Here is a 16,848-nt window from a genome sequence, read left to right on the forward strand (position 1 = left end):
ACAGTGTCTTGTCCTGTAGCCCAGGCTGGCCTCATTTAGCTTCCCAAGTTCTGGAACTGTAGGCATGTATCACCATGCCTAGCTTGACAACTTTTTTGGGGGGGTAATTACTGGGTTTGGACTCAGGACCTTGTGTTTGCTAGGTAGTTGCTCTACCACTTGAGCCACTCGCCAGTCATTTTTGCTTTAGTTATTTTTCGAGTAGGGTCTCATGTTTATGCCCAGGCCCACTTGGACTGCGATTCTCCTATCCCCTCACCCCCACAAGCTCCCTGAATAGCTGGGATGACAGGTGCTTGTTTGCCTGTACTAGCTTTGAGCAGTAATCCTCCTGGTCTCCACTCTCCTAGTAGCTGGGATTATAGGCAGGAACCACCACATCCAGTAATTTGATGACTTTTTTTTTTTTTTTTTTGACAATGACTTTTTTTTTAATTTTATTGTTGTACTTGACAACTCTTAATAACAAATTTTATACATTTTTGATGTAGCTTTTTACTCTTTATCATGTAGGATCTTGGAGTGGCCCAACATTGTGAAGAATTTTAGAATGCCAGTTGCAGGCTATGAATTAGCATCTTCTGAGATCATCTTTTTTGTTAACTTGATTGAAATGACTCAAAAGGTTGTTTTTTTTTTTTAATTTATTTACCTACTTTTTAACACCCCCCCCCCCATCCCCCTGCCTATTTGTTGTTTGAGATGAAGTCTTGCCCAGGCTGGCATCTACTTCTGGACTCAAATGATCCTCCTGCTTTAGCATCCCAAGAAGCTGGGACTACAGGTGCATGCTACTGCACCTGGTGACTTAAAGTTTTATATAATGCTTTTCATCATCATTGTAATCTCATGGATGTATTTCTCAGACTTGTAATCAGCAACCAAGTCAATATTTTTTAAGAAGTTTATTTGTAAGAATGTGTGTATAGCTTCATTTCTATTATCTATGTGATGGTACTAGGGTTTGAACTCAGGGCCTCAATGTGTCACTCATAAGCACTCTACCACTTGCAAAAGGATTGCATCCCCTAGTCCTTTTGCTATTGGTTTTTCAGATAGAGTCTCATTCTAATTGTGCATGGGCCAGCCTTGAACCAAGATCCTCTTATCTCTGCCTCCTCAGTAGCTGGTTCCACAGGCCTGTGCTGCCAAACCAGGTGTTTTTTTATTTTGGGGAGAGCTTAGGGATTGAACCCAGGGCCTCACACATGCCAAGCATGCATTCTGCCACTGAGCTATATCTTTAGCCAGTCAATTTATTATTTTATTTTTCATTAAAAAATTTTTTATTTCCTAGTATTTATTTATTTATTTTGGTGATACTGGGGTTTGAATTCGGGGTCTCCTGCTTGTTGGGCAGGTACTCACCACTTGAGTCATGCCCTCAAACAGCTATTGAAATTGAAATCAAATTTATTTTCTGTTTACTTCTAAAATACCTTTGACAGATTAGTCCTACAGAGGTTATAGTCTAAGGCAAAAAGATTCATTAAAATGTAATGATTATTATTTTTTTTTTCAGGGCTAGTAATCAAACCTAGGGCTTCATTCATGCTAGGCAATTGCTCTATCATCGACCTATATCCCTGTTCCCTGTAAGTGTTTAAAGTCACATTCCAGGCAAAGTCATGATTTTTTTACTTCATTACTTTGCATTATAGATTAATTCCTTAATATCATAAAACACAAATAGGTACTTTATTATTAATGTTCAGGTAATCACAGACTTTCAGAAAATGAGACATGTCTAACATTGATAATCAATAAAGGAATCTAAGGACCTCTCTGACTTGTAGGAACTTTAATTTAGAATTAATTTTAGGAAATATGTTTATGGGTACTTCAAGATGAGTTTATAAGAATGTTAACAAATCTTCCAGGCACCAGTGGCTCATGGCTGTAATCCTAGCTGCTCAGGAGGCAGACATTAGAAGGATTATGGTTTGAAGCCAACTGGGCAAAGAAGTTCTCAAGACCCCATCAGAGAAAAGAGCTGACAGAGTGTCTCAAGGCATAGACCCTGAGTTCAAACCCCAGTACCGCAAAAAAAAAAAAAAAAAAAAAAGAATGTTAACAAATCATCAAATCATCTTACTCTGTTGAAGATTAACACCTAATATGACTAAATGTAAGGATTTATTTATGTGAACTGTATTAGGAAATAAAACATGCTGTGTAATTGCTTAGAAATAATTGCTTTTATCCACAAATCTGTAGATAATATTATAGTCATAATGCCTACATTGTGGTTTCCTTTTACAGATACAAATTGTGTTAGTACAACTATATAAGTAATCAATATCTGAAGTCTCAATGTGACATGGACATTAACAGTGATGACAGATAAATACAGATGCTTGGGAATCAACTAGGCGAAACACATTCTAAAAGGTAAGGAAAAACACATTATCTTAAATAAGGCCAAATGAGGTGTTGTTAGAAGTAATTGACGGAAGTTTCTTTTTCAGTGTATTGGGCTTTTAAGAAACAAATCTGCAGGATCCTGTTGGTCTTAATACTGGCTTGAAACTCTGCAGTAAGTATTAGTTCTTCTGTGAAAATAACAGTTGCAGATATTCTTATCTGGAAAATACCATAGTGCATGATGTTCCTGCAGTGACCCCTGCTTACAAAGTGCAGTAATGTGACTAGAGTTTAATAGAGTGCTAGGAATGGGAACATCCATGTGTCCTCAGAGACACTTTTAAGTCGTGTAGCTTTTATTTCTGATGATAACCACAAACTATAAAATGTAAGGTTTTGCTTTTTTGTTGAAAGCTTCAAGGTTGATTACAAAGAGGTTGCTAATTGAAGTTTATGGTATAAGAAGAATGAATTTTCAAGTCAAGGGTTACTTTTTATAGGCCAGTGTTTTCACTGTACTTCCCTTCTTCATGTACTTTAGAGCTTACTAAAAATGTAGGGGTAAGTAGAGGCTGGGCATGGTGGTTCATGCCTGTAAACCCAGCTACACGGAGGCAGAGGCAGGAGGATCATGGTTTGAGGCCATCCGGGCAAGTTAACTGGAGGCTCTATCTGAAAAACAAACTAAAAGCAAAAGAACTAAGTGAGTGGCTCAAGTAGTAGAGCACTTGCCAAGCAAGCACCAAGGCCCTGAGTTCTAGCCCCAGTATGGGGGTTAGAGGTGGAGGTAGAAAAAGAAAAATGAAATGTAGTGTAAATTTGGACACTTTCCTATTGTGTGCTTTTCTGTGAATTTGCAGGCATATTTGGGAGAAGTTGCATCTATAGATAGTAGATATTAGCCCTATTCTCCTCTAAAACAATAACTTGTTTTTTCTAATTATATAACTTTTCTTTTTTTATATATATTTGTTGCAGAAAATACCAAAGCAAAAGGACTTTCTAGGATGAAAATGTATTATGTTAGGATAAGATTTTGTATGGTATATGATAGTGAATGGAAATGTATTTTCAAGGAGAAAAATTAAAGAAATAAAATGGCCTAACTCTAAATATTGCAGAAATGTTTTTACATTAAAGAAAAGCTTGTTCACGTGTTTTTTTGTTTTTTGTAATACTGGGGTTTGAACTCAGGGCCTTACACTTGCTAGACAAGTGCTCTGCCACTTGAGTCAACCTTCCAGCTCTTTGTTCATGTGTTTTTAAAACAAGGATGGCAGGCATCAAATCATGATAGTATTTAGATTTCATTAAGTATGTTTAAAAGATCAGTTTTAACTTGACAATTACTTAATTTGACAATAATCTACTGCTTTCTAGGAGGTAGTAACCATAGTTTATAAGGTTTAATAATTGCATCAGTGTTTAAATTTTAATCCTTACTGAAAATAGTCTCACTTTTAGAATATCTTGTTTTATGCTTATAAAAGTGACACTTTCCATCATAAACATCTGCTGGTCTTTTTTCTGGTACTCCTTGTTTGCACATGGGCACTTGTTATAACCTATTTAGTTAGATCACATACTCTCTGAAAAGAATATCATACTACATTAGTAAAACTATAATTAAACATACCGTTCCTAGATTTGGGATGCTGTTAGGTTAAGTAAAATATCTGGCTAACTGGGTACTAAATGCAGAAAATTCTTATTATTTTTGTCCTTGTTGAAAAATCTATATGTCAAAAATAATAAAAACGTTAATGATTGAGTCTTATAGCACTTTAATAAGTATCACAGTTATCCTGTTGGTATAGAAGGCTTGGTTGATTGTTTTCTTGTGCATAACTTGAATGGCTTTTGTTGTTTAGTCTCCAGTTTTGCATACTTGGAGTCCAAAATTTGGGAAAATTTAAATTCTGTCATGAGAAATCCTATCAAGGACATTGTTTATGTCATCTCAAAAAAAAAAGAACCCTCATTTTGACTCAAACTAATATTTGAGTTGTAGGATTTGATATATTTCAAGCTCTTTTTGGTTTATATTTATTGCTTCTACAAATCCTGTTCTGGTTTCTGAGTATCCCTGAGGCTGTCATTACCAAGAAACACCAAAGATGTCACTATAAAGAAGTTCTACCTGCTATGCCCTTTTATCATAGGAGTAAATCTGTTAGTACAAGTTAATTTCCTTTTTTAATTCTTTTTTTTATTATTTTATTTTAAAGAAAGGAATTTAAAGAGGTTCTAGTATTCTCCATGGCTGGCGCTGAGAGTCTGAAACCCTGATGCTTAAGCTCTATTCTGTAGATCATAGCTCCAACTCCATCAGGATATAAGGAAAAGAGATAATATTTCCACAATGATAGATCTTTGGTTGTACAGGTAAGTTATTTAGTTTTGCAGTAGTGAAGAAAAACTGTAGTGTTTTTTTTTTTTTGAGGGTGGGAGACTTGTTATTTTTCCATAGTTCATCTTCTGTGTGGAAAATTGTGTAGTCTGGCTAGATGTTTATAGGAACGTGGAGCTATAGGGAATAATGAGCTAGGGATGAAATATTTTCTTACTCTTTTCCCAACAAGAGAATAAATGAAATGACTGAATATGTTGGAATCTCTAGACCATTAAACCTGTCTTTGACACTTAGGTATTTTAAGGGGCATTATGGAATTCCTTGACTTCTTTTTCTCAGTTGTCTTTTTTTAAGTGTGTATTCATTCAGGTCAGTTCGTCGGTCTGTCTATCTATCTATCTATTATCTACCTATCTATGATATGTCTATCTCTCTTAATGGGGAAGAAGTAAAAAAATCCCTTTATATAAAGCAGAACATAGTAGATTTCCCAGACTTCAAAAAAGTGAATGTTAAGAATTCTATGAGTAGGCCCCAGTTTTCATTCTCCTGCTGTTAACATAGATACAATAATAGTAATTGAACAGGTGAAATAATTTGTCTTAAAAGAATTATATGACAGACATAGCCTGAACATTGTGAAACAGTTTATGTTTTAGACAAGTAAAAAAGAATCAGATTGATGACACTTCTCAGTTGTTCTTGCTCTTTTTTTTCCCTTTTACTTGGTTTTCCTACCTGAAAGTATATCAGTATCATAATCAGTTTCTTAAACATTGCTCACTTAATAAAGCTAATTGTTATGAATGATAGTGAGTGTGAACAAGAATATTGGTGTTGATGGAAGATTGCCAGCTCCTCAATTCCCAAAATTGACGGTCTCACCTTTGGTGATTAGAGTAGGAGCCAAAGGTTACAGTCGGTGTTTTCGAAATAGCTTTTTGACATTTCTTTCATTTAGGGAAAGGTAATACCTGGAACAGTATTTTATTAGGAGAACCTTATTAAATATTTATTATTCCTTTTAGTTAATATAGATACAGTTCTGCAGGCATGATGAAAATTTATGATCTGAGTTATAGCTAAATTATAGCTGATAATACTTCAGAAGTTTATAGTTAGGTTTGGGTAAAAGTAGATTCAACTTTGGGGGAAGATAGTTCAGTGTCATGTAAGTGAAAGGTATATGTGAATTTAGGGGTAGGTTTAACATGAATGGACAAGTTAAAGTTTGGTTGAATGACCCTTCTTACTCATGTATTCCCTTTAGTAGGATGAAAGTTTATGAGGGTGGGGAATATAGGTAGAGACTCTGTTTAGTTCTAGTGATGGATCACATTTTCTTCCTTCTGTATGCTTGAAGTGCCACTGTTTATTTGTTGGTGGGTAACACACAGGAAAAATTTTAGTCTGGTTGCTAGATTGGGTTTTGCCCATGTAAATTTGTTAATTAATGATTTCTCTCAATTCTAAAACTACAGAGATTGAATTTCTATTTCCAAATGGATGCTAGCTAAGGTTTTCACCATATGTCTCCTATTTAGTTCTAAGTTCATTTCTCTTCCTTTCTGTGTGCTCCAAACCTCGTCAGTGGATTCTTCAGTAACATTGAATTATACAGCTGAGAAATAATCTAGATGTTTGTAGTCCCTTTTTGATAACTAAATTTTGTACACAGTTTATCAGATAACTGTAAAAAATGTGTACCTTTGTATATGCTTATCCAGAATAGGAAAGATATGAATAAAAAGATTGGAAGAAAAGAATATATCATCAAAGAGAAGAGCAGTAAAATTTTATTTAATGCTACCCTTTATAATGTTAGCTAATTATTTTATGTGTGTATAACATGTTAATTCTATCCAAGGAGTTTTACAGTCCTCTGCTTGGTGCTTCCTTAACCAGAGGGATCATGGCCTTATTTATAATTTAAAAACATATGATCCAGCAAGGAATTAAAAGGTATATTGTAAACAGATCTAATTTGGTTTGAAATTTGGTGTTTAGAATGCGTTCTGAGGGCAGTGGTTTAAGGCAGTGCTTCTCAAACTCTAATATACATACGAATCAGCTGGGTAGGACCTGATAACCACCCATTCATCCTCTCCCCCTCCCTCCCTTCTTCTTCCCCTCTCTCCCTCCCTCCCTCCCTCCCTCCCTTCCTTTTCTGTTCTAAGTATTGAACCCAGGGCCTCCAGCATTCTAGGCAAGGGCTCAATCCCTGTTGCATTTCTATCACATTTCCAGGAGATGCCCAGGATGGTGATTATCAGGCTACTCTTAGAGTTGCAAGAGTTTGAAGTACCAAAGGGTCCTTGTTGTAAACAGGTTCTCTTTAAGTATAGGATAGGATAGCATAGGATTTGATAACCCTAAAACTTGAACGTTATAGCTGTTTTAGAGAATAAAAGCAGCGTGGTGGAGTGGCTCAAGTCGTAGAGTGCCTGCTTAGCAAGTTTGAGGCCTTGAGTTCAAACTCCAGTATTGCAAAAAACAAAAAAATTTTTTACAATAAAACCATTTTTAGGAAACAAAGGAAATAGAAAGAGGCTTAATCTTTCATACTAACTATTTTTGATATTTTAATCACTGGCACGGTGAAGATAAAGGCCCTTGTTGCAGGTGGTATTTTATAATGATTTTATTTATAAAAGTGTATGTATATACACATAGGCGCATACACACATACTGTTTATAAATAGTAGACATATTTCATCCAAAGTAGTCTCTTTTGGAGAAATTACACAACCATGCAGGGGTTTTGTTCCTTCTCAGATTGGTTGAGAAAGAAAACAAAGGTTAAGAAAGGTCTGTTATTAGAATCATAAGAGGTTATACCTTTAATTGGCTTTGCTTTTAAAAAGTAAAGCTTAATAGATTATTTATATTTATAAAATATTACAATTGCCAGTATTATTTTTGAGCCATATATTATGAATATAATTAAATTTGCATTAGATTTTATAATAGCTTACTTGTGAAATTATTTTGTTAGTTTTCATTGTACATTTACAGAGGTATTTAGTGTTTAACTTTCAAATTTGAGAGCTCCAGATTTGGATACATGAAACAAATAGTTTGCTTTTAATGTTTTTCAGTGTATTTTTAAAAAACATCATTTTAAATTAAAATTTATTTTAATCGAAAGTGGAATTTATGGAACATTCAGTGTTTACTACCAGTGAATAACAATAAATACTGTAATTTTGATGAGAAGATATTAACAAAAGAGAGTTTTATGTTAGAAATCCCTTTAATGTCCTTTTCTCACAGTAAGAGCTTACTGTAAGAAAACATTTCCAACTTCTGATTTATATGTCCCATACTAATTGTTTTACTTGATTGCTATGAAATTCTCTAGAGAATTATACTTTAATTCCAGGGCTGGTTTTGTGAGTCTTGTAAGATTTTAAAAAAATAACTAATTACAAATTAAAAAATATGCCATACTTTGAAACAAAGCCAAATTTATCCAACTTACCTATTTTACAGAGTACTTTCTTCCTTAATTCATCTGTCAGCAGCCAGGAGCAGGGAGACAATTTCTTTTAATGTTTCTGTTTTGTGTGTGGTAGCATCTTTCTGTATCTTCCTCAAGTTCTAACCTTTGCACTATTAGATTCTTGTAGTTGAGACAAAGGAGAGATTGTGTTTGGTTTGCAAGGTGGGGGTAGGATAAAATGGCATTTGGAGAGTGATATATGAGGGAGGCAGTTGAAGATTGACAAAAGGCAGGAGGAGGGGATGGTGAAATGTATTCAGCCATTACTGGCCTCTTTTTCTAACCATCCTATAACCCATTTGAAGTTAAGCAGTGAAGGTATCTTAATTGGAAGCTAAATAGAGGATGGGCAGGGTCATGGAGGCATGAAATGTACCATCTTCTTTATTCTTTTTGATGGGGGAGCCTTTGAAAAATGTCATTAAATCTTTCAGTGTTTATCTAAGTGGGACTTTTCCAGTATTCCTCACATTTCTATCTTAGAAACATCAAGCGTCTACACCATAAAACCTGCTCATCTCCAAACCACCCATTCACTGGCATGCACTGTACGTGGGAGTTCAAAGAAGGAAAGGGTGGGATTCTATATATATTCCTGATTTCTTAAATGTAAATGTTTGTTTCAGAGACATATTTCCCATTTTCTTCTATCTTCTTTAAAATACTTCCTTTCACTTGGTGACTTGTGACTTTTTTAGAAACCAGGAAGGCTTTGCTTTGTTTTATTATTAGCCTGTGCAAGCTAGCTTTGTGATTTCTATTCATTGATTTAATTACAAAAAACTATAGTGCAACCAAAAAGTTTTCTTTTGGTGCCAGGTAGCTTATTCAATGGATTTGACCTGAAACTCATTTTAGTAAGAGTGATTTAAAAATAGCAGGGCCTGACTTTCTGTTTTCCATGAATGTTTTAAGAGAACGTTAGAGGTGATTGGGATAGTTTTTGTAAGTTTTATAAATATAAGATGAAACTTAATGTTTAAGATAGATCATTTCTGGGTACCTCGTACCTAACTGGGAGGATGATAGAGAGTGAGGCAGGCTGGGATCATGGTCTCTAGAGCCCTCTGTGCCACTTCCTAGTTGTGTGACTTGGAGTAGATTATTTAACCTGTGCCTCATTTGTATAGTAGAGATAACAGTAGTGCCTAGCTAGCTCAGTTGTTGTGAGACTTAAGTGAGGGAGCATATTAAGTGGCATATAATTGTTAGCTGTCATTAATATTATTATTGGGAATGTTAATAAAAAACCTTTGCCCCATAATTTTGCTAATATTGACTATACTTGGATTAAAATCTTTATACTTTTGTTTTAGATATATTAACTATTACCTTTTCTCATTATTTTGTTTACATTTTTGAAGGTTTCCCAATGAGTGGATCATGATGACCGTATTGTAGGGACTTGCCATAGTATGGCTGCTTCCCGATCTACTCGTGTTACAAGATCAACAGTGGGGTTAAACGGCTTGGATGAATCTTTTTGTGGTAGAACTTTAAGGAATCGTAGCATTGCTCACCCGGAAGAGATCTCTTCTCATTCTCAAGTACGATCAAGATCACCAAAGAAGAGACCAGAGCCTGTGCAGATTCAGAAAGGAAATAATAATAATGGAAGAACCACTGATTTAAAACAGCAAAGTACTCGAGAATCATGGGTAAGCCCTAGGAAAAGAGGACTTTCTTCTTCAGAAAAGGATAACATAGAAAGGCAGGCTCTAGAAAATTGTGAGAGAAGGCCAACAGAACCTGTATCACCAGTTTTAAAAAGAATTAAGCGTTGTCTTAGATCTGAAGCACCAAACAGTTCAGAAGAAGATTCACCTGTAAAGTCAGACAAGGAGTCAGTAGAACAGAGGAGGACAGTAGTGGACAATGATGCAGAGTTTCAAGGGACTAAACGAGCTTGTCGATGTCTTATACTGGATGATTGTGAGAAAAGGGAAATTAAAAAGGTGAATATCAGTGAGGAAGGGCCACTTAATTCTGCAGTAGTTGAAGAAATCACAGGCTATTTGGCTGTCAATGGTGTTGATGACAGTGATTCAGCTGTTATAAACTGTGATGACTGTCAGCCTGATGGGAACACTAAACAAAATAGCACTGGTTCCTATATGTTGCAGGAAAAATCGGTAGCTGGAAATGGGGATTCGGAAACCCAAACTTCAATGTTCCTTGATAGTAGGAAGGATGACAGTTATATAGACCATAACGTGCCTTGCACAAATTCAGAAGTGCAGGTCAAGTTGGAGGACCACAAAACAGTAACTGCCTGCCCGCCTGTGGAACATGTTAATCAGCTGACTACTGAGCCAGCTTCAGGCCCTATTTCTGAAATTCAGTCATCTTTAAGGGATTCTGAGGAGGAAGTAGATGTGGTGGGAGATAATAGTGCCTCAAAAGAGCAGTGTAATGAAAACACCAGTAACATCTTGGACACAGCTATTGAGAGTATTCCAGTCTCTGGAGAACCAGAACAATCTTCTGTTCTAGACTGCGTTTCATCTCCAGTGATGTCTTTATCAGAACCTCAGGAGCATCGCTATACTCTGAGAACTTCACCACGAAGGGCGGCCCCTACCAGAGGTAGTCCCACTAAAAGCAGTTCTCCTTGCAGAGAAAATGGACAATTTGAGGAGAATAATCTTAGTTCCAATGAAACAAATACAACTGTTAGTGATAATGTAAGTGAGTCTCCCACAAATCCTGATGATGTTTCTCAAAATGAAAAGGTTATGTGTTGTGGCTCTCAAAACTATGGAAGTGAAGGACTAAGTAAACCATCCTCAGAGGCAAGACTCAGTATTGGACATTTACCATCTGCCAAAGAGAGTGCCAATCAGCACATTGCAGAAGAGGAAGATGATGATCCTGATGTTTATTACTTTGAATCAGATCATGTGGCACTGAAACACAACAAAGAGTATGTGTAAATATGGTAACCATGAATTCTGCTTTGTTTATCATTCCCCACGTTTTCAGTATCTATTCACAAATGTCTTTACATAGTATTTTTATTATAGCTAAAATTAACACTAGCTAGATTTTTAGGCTTAATATGAGTTCTCAACTCTTAAAAATAAACCTCCAAAAAGGAAAGACTTTAAAACTCAACTTTTCATTGTTTTTCTCTATGACAGTATGCTTTTTCTAGTTCTGCTGTTTCACATGTCTCAATCAGAAAGGACATGTGGAAACATGGGTGGTTGTGTGCTTGTTTTTTTTTTTTTTTTTAATATGTTTTATATCACTGAAGTGATACAAGATGGGAAAATCTTGCATTACCACAATATACTTTGGTTCAGAGTTGTAGAATTTTATGTAATACCTATACATTACAATTGTGTAGAACAAGTAATGAGTATGTAGATATATCCTGATATGGGAAACCTGGCAAACTAGAAATCTACCTTTATCTTAGTTATTTACATTTAATTTTCAATTTTTTTTATTTAAAAATGTGCTTTATATATCTTTGGCTTTTGTAACTTAGAGAAGTAGATAGTACTGTTAGCACCATGACAGTTAGTTGTATGTTAACAAGAGTTAGTATCTGCTCTATAGTCTCTGTAGAGGATTTGATACAGTTTTTCCTGGTACTACATATCATCACTTCTCAGCCTTTACTACAAAGGATACTTCTGTAAATAAAGAATTCTTTGTCTAGAATTTTCACAGTTTTGCTTAGACTTAACATTAAAGTATTCTGAAAAGTAACACAAATGAAGTAGCAGTATGTCTCAGTGATCTTAAATGAAACTGTAACAGTGCTCAACAGAAGTATTTTAATCAGCAACAATAAAAGACAAATTTGCTCTTATAGTGAGTACCTGTGGCACTGGGTTTTGAACTCAGAGCCTTGCATTTGCTAGGCAGGAACTCTATCACTTGAACCATGTCCCCAGTCCTTTTTGCTTCAGTAGTTGTTGTTGTTGTTGTTATTATTATTATTTTAGATAGATTCTGCATTTTTGCCCAGGCCAGCCTGTTCTGTGATCTTCCCACTCTTGCCTCTCACCTTGCTGGGTGTACAGATTGATACCACCTTTCCTGGCTTATTGGTTGAGATGGGGTCTTGCTAACTGACCTCAAACCACAATTGTTCCAATCTTTATCTCCCATGTGGCTGGGATTACACCCACACTCATTCTAGGGCAGGCTTTTGAATTACTGTCACAAGCAGGTTATATTGGCTGTGCAAAAGTAGTTTGAGGAAACATTCTAATGTTTTGTGGTGACAATTGCCAGACTCTGGTATGTTCAGCTCAGATCTTGGTTGTAGGATATGATGTTCTTTTTCCTATGCATAGTAAATCACTCAAGATTTTTTATATGCTAGTACAATGGCCTTTTGGCATTTGTCTGTTCTGAAAAAAATTTCTTCTATTTGCTTTTAAAATATTTTAATATTGGATTTAATACCAAAATCATTTTATTTGAACATTTTATAAATTAACTTTTGTAAAAATGTTAGGAGTCTCATGTATTTGAAATGCTTGAAGTCCAGTTTGAGATAGAAAACCATAATAATGGTATAAATGCAAAATGTTCAATTAGTTATAAGCTGAACTAGGCATGGTGGCACATACCTGAAATCTTAGCACTTGGGAGAGTGCTTAGCACTTGGGCTAAATAGGGAGACCTTGTCTCAACAAAAACCCCCAAACAAATAAATTGACTTATTACCCCTTGTACATAGTATCAGTTTTAGAAGTAGAGTTATTTATCTGCATGTGCATGGAAGCAGAACATATATTTTGAAGAAATACCCAATGTGATTTAAAAATTATATATATATATATATATATATATATATATATATATATATATTTTTTTTTTTTTAAATTGGGCCTTGCTACATTACCCAGGCTGGTCTCGAATTATGGGCTCAAGTGATCCTCCTGTCTCAGCCTCCCAAGTGGTAGGGACTACAGGTGTGCATCATTATACTCAGCTTAAAAATATGAATTTTTACAAAAATTGTGGGGTTTTTTGGGGGGGGTATCGGTGTTGAACTGAGGGCCTGGTGCATGCTAGGCAAATACTCTACCATTGAGCTACTTCTCCAGTCTCATGAAATGATTGGTCATTGATTGTGGAGGAATTCAGTAATTTACTATTGTAGTACTTTTTTATAAGAGATCTCATGATGATAATTCTAAGGCTGATGTTTCCATAAAACAGTGTTACAAAGATAGCAGCTATAACACTTAAAGGGTAATATTTATTCTGTGTTCATCACTAGATAAGAGCAGTGTAGTTTCATGGGCTCCTTAGGATATAAAGAGTCCGTTGGAATTTGAGTGCTAGTCGCTTTGCTAGGTGATAACACTCTGAAATTAATGCTTCATTGAGTGACTTGAGGCAAAAGAAAGCTCTCATTTTTGTATTTTTTTGTGCCATACCCCAAATCTTTTGAAGATGGTACTCAGTGACGCTTTTTATTTGTCTATCTGTGTATCTGTCTATGTCATCTGTCTGTTTATTTTGGCAGTACTGGGGTTTGAAACTCAGGGCTTTGTGCTCTCTAGGCAGGTGCTCTGCTGCTTGAACCACGTTCCCAACTATTTATTTATTTATTTAGCTGCTTATTTGCTCATTCATTCATTCATTTATATTGGGGCTTGAACCCAGGGCTTTACACATGCTTGGCAAAATGCTCTACCACTGGGCTATATCCCTAGCTGTAACTTTCTCTCCCTGTTTTTCAAGTGAGGTGGAGTGGGAACATCACGGTTTGCATCTTGTTAGAAATAATTTGAGGAAAATTGGTATCAGGTCAGGTATAATATCTTTCATTAAGGCCCCATTCTTCTCACACTCTCATTCCCTTCTATTTGTATAGAGTTCAGTGATTAGATCTAATGCTGGCTCTGTTATATCTAAGTTGTTATTGTTAAAAATAAAAATACCATGATACCTATGTGGTGCTTTCAACTCTCAATCAAATTTGTGGCAGTTTGAAATAATGTTAAAAAGCAGTTGGGTTTTTGGACTAGAAATATGTCAAGTGGTAGAGTGCCTGCTTGCTTTGAGTTCAAATCCCAGTTCCACCAAAAGAAAAAAAAATGGCAGTTGGGTTTTAAAAAAGACACTTGAGGGGCTGTCAGTGGATTATTATCTTATACACATACATGTACACATACTCTGTCAAATATTTTTTCTCTTGCTTATTCCCTCTGTGGTGGAAAGGTTCTTCACATAATTGCCATTTCAAATTGAGAATTAAGCTTTGCCTAGACTAAACATGACTATCTCTACTAGAAGTAAATGAGTAGACTTCCTTACAGCCAATTTTAAAAATAGGTTGTTAAAGCCAGGAGGGGTAGAACACAACTGTAATCCCAGTTGGGAGACTGAGGCAGGAGGATAGCAAATTTGTGGCCAGTTTGGGCTGCATAATAATTTTGTGGCCAGCCTGGGCTCTACAGCAAGACTCTGTTTCAAAACATAAAACAACAAATAGATTTTGAATAGAAAATACTGAGCATTGTATAGTTATTTGTCTGCAGCCAGGAGGCCATAGGTCTTACCTCATTCTAGTTAAAACTTTCCTGCAAACTAACAATGATCATTTAGTCTGTAGTCTTCTGTCATGGCATTCAATTTTTAATTTAACCAATCTTGTGTGCAAGGATTTCACATATATAAGGTCATCTAATCCCTTGTAAATGTTTGAAAAGATTCTCTAACGTCCTAGCCTTAACCTGTCTCATGGAAAATGAGGCAGTAAGTAGGACAGGGAAATGAATCTGCAGAAGTCCAGGGTTTTTACTCTGTTCCCTCTTTAGTTGCCATCCCTCTTCAGCGCATTTGCCCCCAATTATGCTTTTGTGTATATCTTTTGCAAATGGAGAACTCCACTGTAAGCAAGACACTAGAGAGTATCTTTTTTTTTTTTTAAGTTTCTTTTCTTTTTATTCATATGTGCATACAATGTTTGGGTCATTTCTCCTCCCGTCCCCCACCCGAGAATATCTTTTTCTTTGGCAAGGTTCTTGCTATGAATTATTTTTGTAGATAGGCTTTCTCAGAGGTAAGCAAATAAGGGTCAAAAGAAATACTTTCACAGCTCTCTGATCTTCAAGGTTGGTAGATTCTGTTAATGTTATATAATACTTTGTGACTCTTTTTGTAACCTAAATAGCCTGTCTGAGATCATTCACTGAACTGTGGTTGCCCTTTCTGTGGTTCCTGATTCTGGAAATTGACTTTTTGCTAATTTTGAGTCAGAAACCCTCACTTAAGTTTTGATGTTCTGACTCCAGATACAGATTTCACATCCTGGATTTTAATGTTCAGAGCTTTTTTCCGATTCAAAAGGTAATCACCGGAATATAAATTTTCCAGTGAAACTTTTGAATGGAAACTTTGTTTCCAGCTGATGAACATGTAAGATGGTTATTGTTTATCTGAGTATGTTGCTCAGGTTGTCTCAAGGTGAAAGTCTCTTCAAGCCGCATTAAAAGTGTTTCTAAGAATTATAGTTTTAAGCTGGGTTTTCTGAAAGCATTTAATGATAGTGGATAATTACATCATGTCCTTCTGTTGCACCACTGTTTTTTACTAATTGGTGAAACAGGATATTTTCATCAGTTTTTAGTAGTTGCAAAGAGAAGAATCTTTGTCAATTTTTATAAGTTCACTTAAATGTCTACTGTTACCGTTGGTAAAAGGACCAAAAAAACTATAGGATTAGAGGTGGATTTGCTTAGAAAGCACTAGAGTGGTCATCCTGCTGTGGATAAGATGATTTTACATATGTATTATGCTTCATAATTTGCAAAGCAATTTCACATTTGACACTTACAGCAACTTGGAACTAGACAGAATAGGTGGCATTAAACAATCTACATTTATTAACTAATTTAGGTTTTTGGTTATTTATAGCATCTACACAAGGTCAGGGGGTTTTGCTCAGTGGTAAAGCACTTGCCTAGCATGTATGAGGTCCTAAGTTCCATCCCCAATGTTGCAAAAAACAAACAAATGAAAATTAGTGGTAGAAATGGGATCATACTTCTGACTTCTAATTCTTAGTGTGAAGTACACTTAATTATCTTATCCAATAAATATATATTCCTTGGACTTTAGGATTCTTAGGTTGTGAATCCTCATAGAGTGGATCTTGGGTACTCAGGGTTTAAGAATGCTTTACCAAGAGGTGATGTAGTCATGATCATAAGTAACCTGTTTAATTTATTGAATGAGACACTTAGGTTCATTTTTAAAGAACTTCTTGGTGGTGTGTCTGTGCAGAACGGATTGAGGAAAATTACGAAAAACTAAATGATAACTTCAAATAGAGGATCTGGTTAATTTGTAAAGAATATTCCAAGAAGATTTAGAATCAAAGGTATAATTAAGTCAGAGGTTACTAGGGGAATCTCATGCTTAGTGTACCTTCTCAACTCACTGGAACAAGCTGTACAATATAGGCCAGATGGCCTCAGTCATTTGGCACAAAGATTAACGGGAGGAGAGAGGTGTATAAATTTTTTTGTTGTTGTAAGAGGAGTAAGCCATTGACTAATCAAAACTTTCTGTGAATTGTTTGCTTTTTCCTTTAAATGCCAACATCTTTTATTTCAACTAATGTTGATGGTTTCTAACAAGGATTCGTTACCAA

General features: G+C 35.5%; 1 protein-coding gene across 12 annotated transcripts in view; it reads left to right on the forward strand.

Moving 5' to 3' along the window:
• Positions 1 to 16,848, forward strand: part of Zzz3 (zinc finger ZZ-type containing 3) — a 110,322-nt gene that overhangs the window by 41,284 nt on the left and 52,190 nt on the right. For 5 of the 12 annotated variants that reach the window (XM_074079723.1, XM_074079722.1, XM_074079725.1 and 2 more), the window contains one exon: positions 2,263 to 2,391. In XM_074079723.1, coding sequence (XP_073935824.1) covers positions 2,354 to 2,391 — 38 coding nt within the window. In that variant the 5' untranslated portion in view covers positions 2,263 to 2,353. Of the gene's footprint in view, positions 1 to 517; positions 626 to 2,262; positions 2,392 to 2,468; positions 2,537 to 4,592; positions 4,750 to 9,583; positions 11,143 to 16,848 lie in introns of those variants that run through there. The other 7 variants (XM_074079717.1, XM_074079721.1, XM_074079718.1 and 4 more) reach the window with 5 other exon arrangements.

The sequence above is a fragment of the Castor canadensis genome, chromosome 7 (genome assembly GCF_047511655.1).
Source record: "Castor canadensis chromosome 7, mCasCan1.hap1v2, whole genome shotgun sequence".
NCBI classification, from domain to species: Eukaryota; Metazoa; Chordata; class Mammalia; order Rodentia; family Castoridae; genus Castor; species Castor canadensis.